The 15,004-nt window shown below is 43.1% G+C and overlaps 2 protein-coding genes and 1 pseudogene across 2 annotated transcripts; all 3 read right to left on the reverse strand.

The window, feature by feature from the left end:
• Positions 1–368: 368 nt before the first annotated feature.
• LOC127776077 (uncharacterized) lies at positions 369–2,511 on the reverse strand (annotated as a pseudogene).
• A 3,824-nt stretch (positions 2,512–6,335) lies between these two features.
• LOC127777371 (early nodulin-93-like) lies at positions 6,336–7,356 on the reverse strand. Its single transcript, XM_052303952.1, has 3 exons — positions 7,212–7,356; positions 7,010–7,071; positions 6,336–6,900 (listed from the first exon to the last, which is right to left on the reverse strand). The coding sequence occupies exons 1-3, from the start codon at positions 7,276–7,278 to the stop codon at positions 6,679–6,681; spliced, it is 351 nt and encodes a 116-aa protein (XP_052159912.1). The 5' UTR covers positions 7,279–7,356; the 3' UTR covers positions 6,336–6,678.
• A 3,173-nt stretch (positions 7,357–10,529) lies between these two features.
• Positions 10,530–12,909, reverse strand: LOC127776266 (early nodulin-93-like). Its single transcript, XM_052302631.1, has 4 exons — positions 12,895–12,909; positions 11,183–11,237; positions 11,011–11,072; positions 10,530–10,906 (listed from the first exon to the last, which is right to left on the reverse strand). Exons 1-4 carry the CDS (start codon positions 12,907–12,909, stop codon positions 10,658–10,660), a joined length of 381 nt encoding a protein of 126 aa, XP_052158591.1. The 3' UTR covers positions 10,530–10,657.
• Positions 12,910–15,004: the final 2,095 nt, after the last annotated feature.

A 15,004-nucleotide genomic window follows, 5' to 3' on the forward strand; every position in this document is an offset into this window, starting at 1 on the left:
GATATATTTTGATACTACGAATCCTAATATTATTAGGTTGCTATATTTTAAGATGAAATGACGAGGGAGTATCTGCTAGCATTAACATCATGATCAGTAGCCAGTTATCCACAACAGAGCGAGATAAGATATCCATGAAGGAAGCTCCTGCTCATATGCATAGCTTTTATTAGCACCCACACCTTAATTAATTGCACTTAGGCATATCATCTCACAATTTTCACTGCATATAACACAGTGAACACACACATGCATGCAAGAACACAGAAGAGACAACACTGGTAGTATTCTCTCTGGGATAAAAAGGGCATGTCATTGATGCCATATTGCTGCAAATCTAGTTCGATTTTGTGAGAGTATATTCAGATTTAGCCCTGGCCTTTGCAGCCTCGAGGGAGTGCTTCCTGGACAGCTCCACCACCTTCTTCTCCCCGGCGATGAAGTAGGCCATGCCAGCAGCTGCATCATTAACCAAATCAACCATGAATTAATTTCCCAGAGCTCTTAATTATCAGTTGCTGATCTTTTTCAAGCACTATTATCTGTTGTAGTAATTAGCTAGCATCAAACATTTTTACCGTAGGTGATGATGACTGTCTTGGCGACTGGGTTGCCCAGATTGGCCTTTGCCCACTTGGACATACGAACACTGGCAAACTGCAAGGGATCATATCAAAAGTTGCATTGGTTCAGAATAATTCAGATGTTGTTCGCATCCATGATAAATGTGCATTGCTCTGACAAGAACGAGCACATTGTATTTTTTGTCACAAGAGTAGTTAATTATGATCCTGCTAATTAAATTAATTAATTAATCTGCTTGCACTCACGGTGGGGATCGCGGTGCAGACAGCAGTGACGGCCGCTGCTTTCAGCCCGGCAATGGCCGCCTCTGAAGTCAAAACAAAAACCATCCATATACAACATCAAACAACATCACATTGTTAGAATCTAACATGCAACGATCAAACATACAATCTTAGCAATAATAATCAGATATCGTGTTAATAGCTAGCTAAGCTAGGCAGCAGGAGAAGAAATCACCATGGGAGCTCTGCTTGGCCATGGCGAACTTCTGCTCGATGAGCTGGGAAGAATTCGTAGCCTTGTTCGACATCTCGATCAAAACACACCAGATCGACACACACTATCACACTAACCAACTAGCTAATTCAAGCTACTGAATGCGAGATCGATCGATGGATGGATGATTTGTGTGTAAAGCAGCCATCAAATCCTCCAATTTATAGGCTTTTCAGACAGCAGCAGAAGCAGGAGGAGGAGGAGTGCACCACCTGACGACACATTTCGTCAGGCAAAGAAAGAACAGCGAACCCCCGGTTTTGCCATGGCGGCCGCGACGAAGCCGCGGGCTCCTGGAGCCCGGACACGCCGGTTTCGCAGGATCACGCCGGCGGCGGAGGCGCAAACCACGTCCTCGGGCGCCGGGTGCAACAAGAACTCGGTGTGTTTGCTTGCTGAACTTTTGGCTGCATGCAGTGGCGTTTCTTGCCCTTTTGGTCGTGTGCACACTTCTGTTGATCTCTTTGAGTGTGAGAATGGGATGGATTAATATCCATTACTAATGAGACATATTTGGAACTGAATTCTTTGGATAAAGATTTTGGAAATGATGGCTTTGTAATTTTGGATTAACAGCTTTTTTCTGGTAGCTATTTATGCCGGCCAAGAAACCTACATTGTCCTGTGGGCTTAATTAAGGGGTTCACATGTTTATGTATAGTAAGGAGAACAATGTGCTACTGGTAAGTATAAACAAAAATGAAATGTGGAGATTTTTTTTTTAATTTACCTCACACAATTTAACCGAGCCAATACTGCACTTGTTATTTGTCCACTCGTTTAAAAGGAAAATAGCACCAGCCAGGAGGATTTACATGCTCAAAATGTATTTAGATTACTTACTTGCAGAAGCACAAATATATACACGTGTCATCACCAGCCTAATTAATTGGTAGCAAAATTATGACGAATCTAGAAAAAAGAATTACTAGTGTCCCATATGGTGCTACCAATAGTCCAATACATGTGTGATGAACTAACGCTACAAGTATCAACTAGAAACATTGAGATTGCAAATTTTGCATGCTATTCCTGGGCACCCCCCCCCCCCCCCCAAAAAAAAAAAAAAAAAAAAACACCATCCCCCGCCATACCCTGCCCTCCAAAAAAAAATAAAAAGGAAAAACCCACCTCTAATAGTAGTATCAAAGGCAAATGAAAGAAAGAAGATGTAGCTAGAGGGGAAACAAATTGATCATGCAAGTGTTTGAACTTCAATTGAGTAATCATGTTACCGGATACAGATCGCCTCAACCTTAGAGTCCAACAAATCAATATGGCGATGCCGCAATATTGGTGGCACCCGTTGGAGATGGATTTGATTCTATGGCCTCATGGGTGGGGCAAAATACAACTAGAAAACCAAGGCAACGAAAAATTGAAGTTAGGAACATTGATGGTGGATAAGTGGTGAAGACGAGGTACCATGAAGGAAAGACGAGGTAGCAAACTGGAGGAGAAAGATAAGGGAGAGGAGGATCACCGACAAGGGCGAAGGAGGCTAGGAGCATGCTCGGGGCTAGTCTTGTATAGCGTGTACACGCGCATAGGTATGTATGCACATGCGGCACGAGGGGCGTGAGGTGCACCTGTTGGCGGTCTCAAATAAAGCGGTTGTGGGAACAAAAATAATCCCAATAGGAATTATTTCTAGGTGTGGAAGAAAATCAATATTGCAGCCAGCTTTAGGTAACAAAAAAAAAATATGCCAACATTTCATAAATAGCTTATCTCGAAGAAAAATTTTAAGAATAAAAGCCATAGTTTTTTGCCATCAATTCTAGATCTCGTATACTGCCCAAAATGATGAAAGCAAACATGGTTTGCTGTCCTACTGATTTTATTTTTCAAACACGTGTGCATTTCTTTTTTGTTTGAAAAATATAGAAGCAAAAAGAAAAGATAATACATCAGTATTTTTTTATACAACTTGCATCTATGAATGTCTATGTTGCAACTACAAAATAAAATTGAACTACTTTTTATTCAACAAGTGTTAATACATGTTAGTAGAAAAAAATAATGTAGCACCACATCATACATGTGTATTTATCTTGGCTTTACAACCGTTGTTCAATTTACTTACAGATTATTTATAAGTATCAAACAAACTATCATGCAAGTTAAAGCGACCAGCAAAATTTACTTGACTATTAACCTAAAGGAAAATTAAGTAATTTATTTTTTAAACAACAAGGCTATATGGATATCAACTGCCTAATTATTTTTTCTCTTAATATTTTTTTTCTTTGGGATAGAGGAAGGTTCAGACTTCAGAGAGATGGTTGTCTACCGCTTTACAAATTACAAGGTGAGATCCGCCCTCGTGTTTAGAACGCTGAATCGCGGTTTTCTGGGCCCAAGCTAACCAGCCATAAGTGGGCCTACATGATCTCGGCCCGCAATAGTAGGCCTATTCAGTTACCTTGCAGACTGGGCTAGGAACGAGATTGCCAATCAAATGGGCTGGCCACTTTGGCCCATTATCCGCAAAAGAAAAGCAGTGTGTTACAGGGGTACGGGCCGAACGCTCGGCGGCCCGCATGGAGTGCGGCCTATCCGCTAAGGAATAAGTTCATCCAAGGTCCCTTAACTTGTCAACAAATCCAATTTTCATCCCTTAACCACAAAACCAGATACAACGGGTCCCTCAACTATCAAAACCGGTGCAATATAGGTCCCATGGCAGTTTGGAAGGCGGTTTTGGCTTACGTGGCGCCTACGTGTCTAAATTGACCTGGTCTTCATCTAACGTGGCATAGATGTGGCATTGACGTGACAATTTGATTTGGAAATTAATAAAAAGAGTGACCCCACATGTCAGCTACACCAAAAGAATTAATTAAAAATGGTATGGTCTACATGGGCCCCACTTGTCATTCACTCTCCTCATCTTCTTCCTCCTCTCTCCCCATCTCCCCTCTCCTCTCTCCAGGAGCTGGCAGTTCGGCGACGCGGCCGGCTGGTCGGCGGCGGTGGAGCCAAGGATGACCTCGGAGACGAGGATGCCGGGGAGCTGCGCCTGGACGGGGACGCCGACGGTGAGCGCCTGGGTGTAGACGATGAGGAAGGCGAAGAGGAGGTTGGCGGCGACGCCGGCGGAGACGACGAGGAGCCAGTCGGGGACGAGGTGGTTGCGCAGGAGGTCCGGGTCGTCGGGCGAGAAGCCGGAGTCCGGTTCGTCGTCAGGGAAAGCCGACGGAGAACTTGGAGACGTGGATGCCGCGGGAGGTGGCGGAGGTGACCGACTCGACGCTGGCGAGGAGGTCGGACGGGGGGTCGCCGCGGCGTCGCCGGCCGCCGAACCTCCCTTGACGCCGCATCGCCGAAAGGGCAAAAGAAGAGATAAACAAAAACACCATATTTTGATCTGATCTGATATGATCAAATGCACCTCAAGCTCGATCCCATCAGCAGCAATGGCGATATCGTTGATTTTCACGACCTGCTCACTGAGGAATGGAGGTCCAGTTGCCGGTGCCATGGGTGGAGGTGTACGCTAGCAGCTTGGCGCGCGTCCTCCTCCGCCGTCCATGGCCCCTTCTTCACGTTTGCCTTGTCGCAGCACGGCGGCCGCCCCATCTCTCCCTCTCCCCCTCTCAGCTCCTACCACGGTGAGCTCAACAACAACAACACCAACTCTGAGTCCAGTAACAACAATCACCATCGGCGTCCCCGTCCAGGCGCAGCTCCCCGGCGTCCTCGTCTCCGAGGTCATCCCTGGCTCCGCCGCCGCTGGCCGGCCGCGTCGCCGAACCGCCAGCTCCTGGAGAGAGGAGAGGGGAGATGGGGAGAGAGAGAGGAGGAAGAAGATTAGGGGAGTGAATGACAAGCGGAGCCCACGTGGGTCCCACCATTTTTAATTAATTCTTTTGGTGTAGCTGACATGTGGGGTCACTCTTTTTATTAATTTCCAAATCAAATTGCCACGTCAATGCCACATCGATGCCACGTCAGATGAAGACCGGGTCAATTTAGCCACATAGGCGCCACGTAAGTCAAAACCGCCTTCCAAACCACCATGGGACTTATATTGCACCGGTTTTGATAGTTGAGGGACCCGTTGTATCTGGTTTTGTGGTTGAAGGATGAAAATCGAATTCGTTGACAAGTTAAGGGACCTTGGATGAACTTATTCCATCCGCTAATTTGTACGCGGGGTGGGACCGGAGGAGTGTATTTATGGGCTGAGAACTTCTTGGCCCATTAGAGCGGCGCCCTTTCAGCGGCTCTGAACAGTGAGCTTGTACAGTGATAAGGCCTATGGGCCACATGTTTTCCTCTTGAGGATACGGACCATGTGATTGTAGTACAGTACCTTAATTTGTTGCGGAGTTTTAAAATTCATCCATAAACCAAAATATCAGATATAATAAGGTACATCAATTTATAAAACTAGATCACCTGAGAACCTAAGCAGCAGTATACCTAATTTTAGCTGACGTGGCAAACCAGTCAGCATGAACCCTACATGCATTTCAGTGACCTTTATCTCTCTCCTCCTCCCATTTGTTCCCATCTCACCAGGATGGCGGCCGATGGCGGCCGGTGAGGAGGACGGTGGTCAGCAGGAAGAAGCTAGCTCGACCATTCTCCCCAAACCTACGCTGACGGCCGCGGGGCCATAGGGTGTGGGGCACGGCGACAAGCGACGGACGGTGAGAAGGACCGCATTCGTCTCCCTCCTCACCACACCCCTCCCTTGACATCCTTCCGCATCATTGACCTCCTCGGCGATCGTGGACTTTGCAATGGTGAGGTCGGCATCCGCAAGGAGTTTGCCTCCGGCTTCCTCGCCGTGCCACTATCCGCTACAACTACCACTTCTTAGGATGAGCCCGCAGAGGCGCCATCACTGAATGGTGTGGATCCGGACACGTTTGAGAAGGAGATGATGGGGCTCACTCGCATATTCCCTAGCGGAATCATGACAGTGGAGTAGGCGAGGGCACCGGAGATGGTGGTGCTCGTCAAGAACCCCAAAACCGCCTACCACATGTACTGCGGGATCGTGCAGCGCATCACCGAGATGTTGTCGCCGCCTGTCGTTGGTGTCATCCTCCTCACCGGTCATCGCTGGCTGCCGCTCCTCACCGTCCACCGCCAAGCGCCGCCCTGGTGAGATGGGAACAAAGGGGGAGGGAGAGAGAGAGAGGTGAAGGGAGATAAGAGTCATTGACATGTTGGGTTCATGTGTCCCACGCTAACTCAACTTACAACATCAGTGAAAACTGAATATAATACTGCTTAGGACCACTGGTGATCCGGTTTTATAAATTGAAAGACCCGTTACTTGTGATTTATGAACATTATTACTGCAGCAGCGTTACACATGCAGTTAGTACAAGATAGGAGTACATGCATGTATTCATATTCAGGTGTGGCTAAATAATGCCTAATGGGAAGAGGCCGGGCTGAGCACACTGCACACCACTACTCTACAGAAGCAGCTGTTGTAAACGGTTCGATCTCTGCAGGGGATTAGTACTTGTATTGTATTATTGCTGCTACTACATGATACAGATACTACTCTGATCATGCAGCTACCCAGGTACTAGTATATATAGCATATGTTGTGTTCTAGTAGTAAATTATTCAGGGCCTGAAGAAGGCCGGGTGAGGGCGGCCGGTGCCCTGGAAGGAGGTGTTCTTGAGGTGCTCAGGTGCGTTCTCGAAGGAGTGCCTCCTCGCCAGCGAGAGGATCTTCTTGTCGGCGGCGACGAAGTATGCCATCCCGGCCGCCGTGCAGATGATCAGCGCCTGACCCGTCGGGTTGATGTTGGCCTTCGCCCATGGCAGCATCCTCACGCTCGCCAACTGAAATAAACAACACACACAAACATATGCAGCTAAGTTAGAAAACCTACTCTTCTGATAAAGAATACAAGAAAGAAGAAGCATTTGAGAAAGAAGAGAGAGTACTGACGGTTGGAACGGCAGAGGCGATGGTCGCAACAGCAGCTGCCTTAATACCTGCAAGGTTCGCCTCTGCAGATTGACGAAGCATATATACATCAGTTTGCATATATTCAGTTACCGCCATGGAATGCAAGAAGCTAGAGATCATGAATGTTATTACTGTAGTAGTACCAGTTTTCTTTTGTAAAACACGCAATTAACGTACGTACCCCTGGAGCAGCGCTTGGCGAGGGCAAGCCTCTGGTCCAGGTGTGCACGAGTCACCGTCGTTGCCATCCTAATTCAATCCCTAACTATGATCCAAATCAATATAATTTTCAGTTAACCGCTCTCCACGCGATGAGCAGCAGTGAATGCGTGAGCAGATGATGGAGTGATGGATGGGTTTTGGAGCTAGCTAGGCCTGCGAATTTATAGGCGAGACGAAGCCGATGAAATCGGTGGACGATCGAACTAGGTAGATAGCGCCGGAGGAGCGGCGGGACGTGGTTTTTGGGCGAAACCATGTGTGCACGTGTGGCCGTTGCTTGCCTCGATGATGTGCTTAGAGCAGGTACAGCTATAAACATATTTTAAAAAAAATAAACGGTGAGAGACAATAGCAGTAGGCTATAGATTTATAGCCAGCTACAGCACAGACTCTAAGACACAGTATGTGTGTATGATAGGTAGGATCAGACATTAATAGTGTAGTATGTAACTATTGTATGAATTAGTTATTAGATTGACTATAGATGATTTAGAGTTAGTAGTTGGCTATACTATTAAACTTGCTCTTAATTGATTCCATTCCATATGCCTCGCTCGATGTATTCCTATCCGTCCACGCGTCCAGGGATGGTTTGCTGATCGATGCAACTACAGGTCGGTGCATGGGGCTCTGCCAAAGCTAGGCTAAGTTAATCTAATCTATTGCTGCTACTCAAACCTCAACAATTGATATAGATGGAATCCATAGCATCTCGATCGATAACTACTGGAGTAGTACTAGCTAGCAAAAGAGTAGATATGAAATTTCAAAATCGATGTGAATTTTTGAGCTATCTTGGGCTTAACCATCATATGCATCCATGCACGCATGTAGGTTCCTGGCAAATGCAGTAGTAGGGGTGGTGAGGAAAGTGCTACTACCTCTATTTTTAATAAATGACGCTGTTATTTGATCATTCATATTATTAAAGAATATATAATTAACATTTATTTTTGTGGTGAGTTGTTTTATCACTAATAGTATTTTAAGCACAATTTATATTTCATGCATTTGCATAAAATTTCTTTAATAAAATGAATGTTAAACGTGTGTCTAAAAGTCAACAGCGGACATCTATCTAAAAAAAGAAAGTAGTTAATTAGGAGTAAGCACCACATTAGTAGTTAATCTACTGCTCCGTTTACTGGATGGTCAATTGCTAATCATGTGGGCGGTCAGGTTCAACGTTTCCTGTGGTAAGATGCTGCTACCAAATAGCCACAGAGACACATGTCAACAAAATCAAGCCTAGCTACTCTCAGTACTCACTGTGTTGCGGCTTCTTTCAATTTATTATTTTTATTTTTTTTAAGGAGCCTCACTGTTGCAGCAGCAATGCATGTGCAGCAGACACACAAGTCATGCATCTTCTTCAACTCTAATTAAACATTTGCAAATGACTATTGTAAATAAATACTGGAGTACAATCATTTTTCTGCTTGCTAGTGTTAATCACTTAATTAATAATTTAGCAATTAACCCATGTGGAGATGAAGGGCAATTAGCAATTGCTAGTAGGTTTTTTTTTTCTTTTCTGAAACTGACGGTGCATGGGCTAGATTGGTGCCTTTGCCGTCAGTTTTGGGCATTTTTCGGGCGGCGGAAAACTGTGTGGCGCTCCCAGTTTTCGGCTGGGGTGTTTAGCCGTTGGCCGACGTCACTCAGGCCAGTTTCGCTCTGTGGCCCGGGCTACCACCCTCTTTTCTGCATGCCTTGCCGCAGCCCATTGCTCTAGGGATCGCCTATCCCCATTTCTGATGCTATCTATTTCCGTCCCAATATATAATATTTTAGAATCACATTAGATTCATTTTAGATTCGTAGTTTCAGGATGGGTCTAATCTTATTCTAAATTGCTACATATTGGGATGAAAATTAAGATTAAGTCATATAAAGCAAGAAAGTTATTAGTACATAATTAATTGAGTTTTAATTATTATAAACTTAAAAATGGATTTATTCGATAGTTTAGAACAACTTTTGTAAAGAAAATTTTCGCATAATATGTACCATTTTTAGTAGTTTGAAAAACATGCTAATAAAAACTGAGATAAAATCAGTATCTTAATTAGAAAAGAACGAGACCAGGATACAACCAACTTTGCTTTACTGAAAACTCCTCTCTTTTTTTTTTGTGTTCTCAATTAATAACAACCAGCGGGGTTCACAAAACCGATCAGTTTTCGTGAAACTGCTAGATCTCGATTTGTGAAAACCGATCTGCATTAGCTAGTTTCCATAAGTCGTTGATAGAAAGTCATCGGTTTTTTATATCTGTTTTTGATAAATAAGTGAGGAGCGGTTTTCACCTCGAAAACAAATAAGTAGGAGAAAACTGTACAGTAGTTGTCGATCCAGTTCGGTTAGTAGGGATTAGCAAAGGGTAGCAAGAAGCTAGCTACATGATTAGATCAATCAATCACTGGCTGCCCATGGTATAGATCACCATCCTCCTCCCTGTTTTTCACTGTATCCATGGCTGCTGCTGCTGCTATACAGTTGATGCATACTCTCTTCCTCTATCTGTCACTCAGCATCGATGTACATAGACGGATGAAATGCTGGCTAAAATTAAGCTATAGATATCTCATCAGCGACCAAACCAGCAGCAGTTAGCAGCTTGATTTGGGCAAACAGAACTTCCATTCGTACATCAATGATCAATCAATTTGTTCTCTTTTGGCCGTATTGAGCTGCGATGATAAGGCAATAAGCTGTACCGTCGAGGTGATGTGACGCGTATCAGATTGTTATACCGTTTTTCTGTACGTAGATACTACTACCAGCACTACATTTTCTGAAGGTTCACATCACCTTTGCTCTGCATTAGTGCACAATTGCACATAATGCATACTAAGGCTGTGTTTAGTTGGATCCAAAGTTTAGATTTTGGTTGAAATTAGAGATGACGTGACTGAAAAGTTGTGTGTGTATGACAGGTTGATGTGATGGAAAAGGACTGAAGTTTGGATCCAAACTTTGAATCTAAACACAGCCTAAGTATCTGCTATATTTACAAATCTTTATAAGTATAGCATTGGCCTTCAAAGTTCACACCAACTAGCTAGGGGATGCATCATGCATGCATACAGTCATTAGTAATTTGTAATGCGCTATCACGTGTTGTCAACGTTCATACATAGCATTATGCTGTTTTTATCTTTTTCACCTTTTTCCCTTTGTCCCGGCAAAAAAATGTTCATAGAATGTTCTGAAGAAGGGGAAGACAAGACAGCAAGGAAATTTCAGAGGAAGTTCAGAACCGAGTGAAAAAAAATAAATCAGAGTGCTAGTTCTCATTGATTTTCATCATCATCAAAACTAATTAATTACATTACAACTTATAGAACCATTACACAGCAAGCACAGCTATATTGTAGTAGCAGCAGTTTATTCAGGCTTCCATCAGTCACTGTGAAAGTTCAGTGTTCCTCGTGGCCTGAAGAAGGCAGGGTGAGGACGGCCGGTGCCCTGGAAGGAGGTGTTCTTGAGATGCTCCGGTGCGTTCTCGAACGAGTGCCTCCTCGCCAGCGAGAGGATCTTCTTGTCGGCGGCGACGAAGTAGGCCATCCCGGCCGCCGTGCAGATGATCAGCGCCTGCCCCGTCGGGTTGATGTTCGCCTTCGCCCACGGCAGCATCCTCACGCTCGCCAACTGAATTTTTTACAGCAGCAGCACAGTTCATCGAAAGATCAGTACACAGTGTCAGGAAAAAAAAAGTCTGAATGTCTGAATGTTTCGTCGTCGGTTTAGCTCACCGTTGGGACGGCGGATGCCACCGTCGCCACCGCCGCCGCCTTGGCTCCGGCGAGCGTCGCCTCTGCAACAATTTCAACCACCAATGTAAGAACCAAGATACACTATACATTTTTTATCAAACTGAATGTTAATTAGCATGCTTAGCTCGCAACAAGGAGCAGGAATTCTCACCTCTGGAGCAGCGTTTTGCGAGGGCGAGCTTCTGGTCGAGGTAGGCACGAGTCACCTGTCGACATCAGCTTCTTCTTCTACAACAACAACGACAAGCAGAGAGAGGATCTAGCTACCAACACTTGCAGTAGCAGTCTAGCAGAAACACCAGTCTGAATCTGTATCTGTTCTTGAGAGTGGGTTCAGTTGGCTTGCATCGCCGAGAGAGCAAGAAGCCGTGTATGATTTTATAGGCGTACGAGGAGAGGAGTGGATGAGATGAACTTGGTGGCGCACGGCCACGGTTTTGGGCAGAAACCCACGAGACGGGTAGGTTCAATGGACCTCTTCTTCCGGAGTTCTGGGTGTGTTTAATTCAACGTCAAAATTTAAAGTTTGGTTGAAATTAGAACGATGTGATGGAAAAATTAGAAATTTGTGTGTAGAAAAGTTTTGATGTGATAGAAAAAGTTAAAAGTTTAAAGAAAAATTTTGGATCTAAACCCTTTACTTCTTTTGGAAGTTGGTGGCCAACCTGCGCACGCTTAACACTCCACTCATTCAGATGGTAGCACTGGGACCAACGGGTTTGAGAGCCTGAAACTGTGGTGCCACCCACTGACCCACAGGGTTTGGGGATTCGATTTAACTGAATATTTTGGTTGGTTCCTTTTCTACCCAAATCCATTTTTCTTTATCAGGATGGGAGATCTAACCGAATAAGTCTATTTAACAGAGCATCCACTATAATGTACTGAAAGAAAAATACTACTACTAGTTAGTACTAAATTTTTCGTTGTTACGTAGCAACAGTATTATGAGAGAGATGAATAACTAATACTCGGTCATATGGTTGCCGGCAGTAGTAACTAATTCTTTTCTCGTAGGAAGGAGACACGGTAGTTGGAATTAAATTTGGAAATATACGGTTGATTTATTTTTTCTCATAAATATTCGGGATGTAAATTTATTAGCAGAAATATACCGTCGATCTCACACAATCGTTCCGCAAAAGTGACGTGGACGTGACGACGCGAACGGTCTCGCACAATAACAACGCGAGATTGTTCGGTGTCGCGCGATGATAACGCGAGACCGCACGGTCTCGCACAATGAAACTGCGACACCGAACGACGAAATCGAGGACGTGCGTCATGGCGGCGTCAGACCATGTGGTCTCGCGCGGCCAAACCGCGAGACCGAACAGTCTCGCTCACTCAACGAGCGATAGCGACGGTTGAAATTTGTTAATTAGTTATTAATTATCCTAATTAATGTTTAGTTAATATTAATTAATCGCTAAATAAGATGATTAATCACTAATTATTATTATTAATTAATAATTAATTAGAGTAATTAATCTCTAATTAAGCAGCAATGATGGACAAGACGTTCGGTCTCGCTGAAATACCATGCGGTCTCGTGCTCTCTCCGCGCGATACCGCGTGCGTCGTCACACTCTCATGACTTTTGCACAACGATTACGCGAGATCGATGGTATATTTCTGCTAAAAAGTTTACACCACGAATATTTTTAAGAAAAAAACGAATCAACAGTATATTTTCAAATTTAATTTCGGTAGTTGAGGATTGGTGAGTAATTTTTTAGTGGCCCCACGTTATACTCTACTCCTTCTATTTCATATTATAAGTTGTTTAATTTTTCTTTTACTTAAACTTTATTATGTTTGATTAAGTTTGTAGAAAAGGAAAAAGTATGATTTACCCGATACCATCGATGCCCGCATGACTACTTGCACCTAGCAACTTCATCTTGCCAAGAACGGACGGTCGCAACAAGTATGTTAGCCTAGCTAAGCAACTTCCTCTTCTCCGTTACTCTCTACTCCTTTATGGTTGTTTGATTGCTTTCTTCCTTCCTAATAGTGGAGTAGTACTGGTCTATTTCCGTCTCAACATGCATGATTCCCGGATAGTTCTTTGCTTAGTTTCACCTCCCGATTAATTTCTTGGATACCTACTCGTATTATATAGTTTGTTGATTCTTCTCACATAAAAAACCTTACCTGCTACTTCCTCCGTTTCAAAATGTAAGTCATTTTAGCATTTCTCACATTTACTTACATTGTGAAACGGAGAAAGTAATAGCTAGCTTCTTCTGGTGTGGAGTTTAACTGTTTATAGAGTGTCCTTGACGTATCCTGATAGCTCCACCTGTCGGCTTGAAATTTCTTGAGGAAACTAGCTTAGGTGTCTGTTGCTGCTTCCTGCTAACATGAAGTCTCTAGACCAAAAGAAAAAAAAAAGGAAAAAGAGTGGAGTACTATACTAGTCAATTTGCTCTATCAATCCTACTAGTTACGTGATCACGTAGGCTCTCCACAGCAAATAGCACGGTGGACTGCACAATTGCGCGGCTAGTACTGAACTAAAGTTATATTACGATGTAGAATTATCTACATTTATTCAATTTGAAATCTTTTTTAAGAAACAGAATAATCGACCCGCTAGATTTTACGACTTTCGCAGGGTGGTCCGCGCAATTGCACGGCTAGCATTGAAATAAAATTATATTACGATGTAGAATTATCTACATTTGTTCAACTTGAAATCTTTTTTAAGAAACAGAATAATTGATTTGCTAGATTTTATAGCTTTCTTCACTTTGTTACAAACTCTTTTGTGCGCGCGAGTGTGTTTTGGCTGTGTGCATCCTAGTTATGCAGAGGACGGGAGCGTTCTTTTATAGCTTTCTTCACTTTGTTACAAACTATTTTGTGTACATGTGTGTGTTTTAGCTGTGTGCATCGTAGTTATGTAGCAGCCAGGAGTGTTCTTAGTATGGTTGTATCAATTTGATGTAATTGTCTGAGATTAATAAAAACTTTCTTATTTAAAAGAATTGCACATATATAGGCATATCTATATGAGAGAGATATTATATTGCTTTAACCATATACTCTCTAAGGGAAATAATTAATAAAGTGACAATAACAATTTTCCTGCTTCGGGTTCAAAATATGATTGAGCATCTCCGATGTACTCCCTATCATGCGCCATTAAATTATATTTTTATAAAAAAATGTTCCTTCATTTTTATAGTTTTTAGACCATACCAATTTTCCCTCTTTGACTTCAAAATACTAGTAATTTGCCCGTGCTAACGCTACGGCTATATTTAGTTTTATTTGGTAAGTCGGATATAAAAAGACAAATGTATTTCAGCACTTACACATAAAATAAATCTAGTGAGTTATGTATTATTCTGGTCTGAAAAGACAAGTAACTCAACTCATGAGTAGATCTTTTGCAAGTAAATTCCAACATAATTTCTGTCATGTTCTCATGTTAAGACTATTTTTCATCAAAAGTTTTTATTTAAAAATTTCTTATGGTCAGGCATTTTTTTTTTAAAATGTGTTTCATTTTTTCAGTATAAATCTTAAAAATGTAATGGATGTCTACTAAGGTTGGTATATATAACATAAAATTTACAAGAGGATAGGTCTATAATTGTCATGGCTCGCAGCTACAGCTAAAGCATAAAGACGTGCACAAACAGTAATAAGGAATTTTTCACGCTCTGTTAGCCAGCTGACAGGGTGCACGATTCAAAACTTGCAAAAGATCTACTACTCATTTTCGGGCATGCGTTCAGGCAATTTTTCATTCTGGCAGCTATGACCGAAAAGGTTGTGCAAATCGATATGTGATGCATAGAAGAGAACCTGCAAAATTCTTTATAGAGCATATCCTATAGTGCCCTTCAGTTCTGAAAAATGCACAGACAACACTCTTCTCAAATGGTGGCGCGAGCAAACAGATGAGGCAGAAAAGTTGCAACAGAAAGGGCTACGTTCAGCAGTGGATGGAAAGGAACAA

This window comes from Oryza glaberrima, chromosome 6 (genome assembly GCF_000147395.1).
Source record: "Oryza glaberrima chromosome 6, OglaRS2, whole genome shotgun sequence".
NCBI classification, from domain to species: Eukaryota; Viridiplantae; Streptophyta; class Magnoliopsida; order Poales; family Poaceae; genus Oryza; species Oryza glaberrima.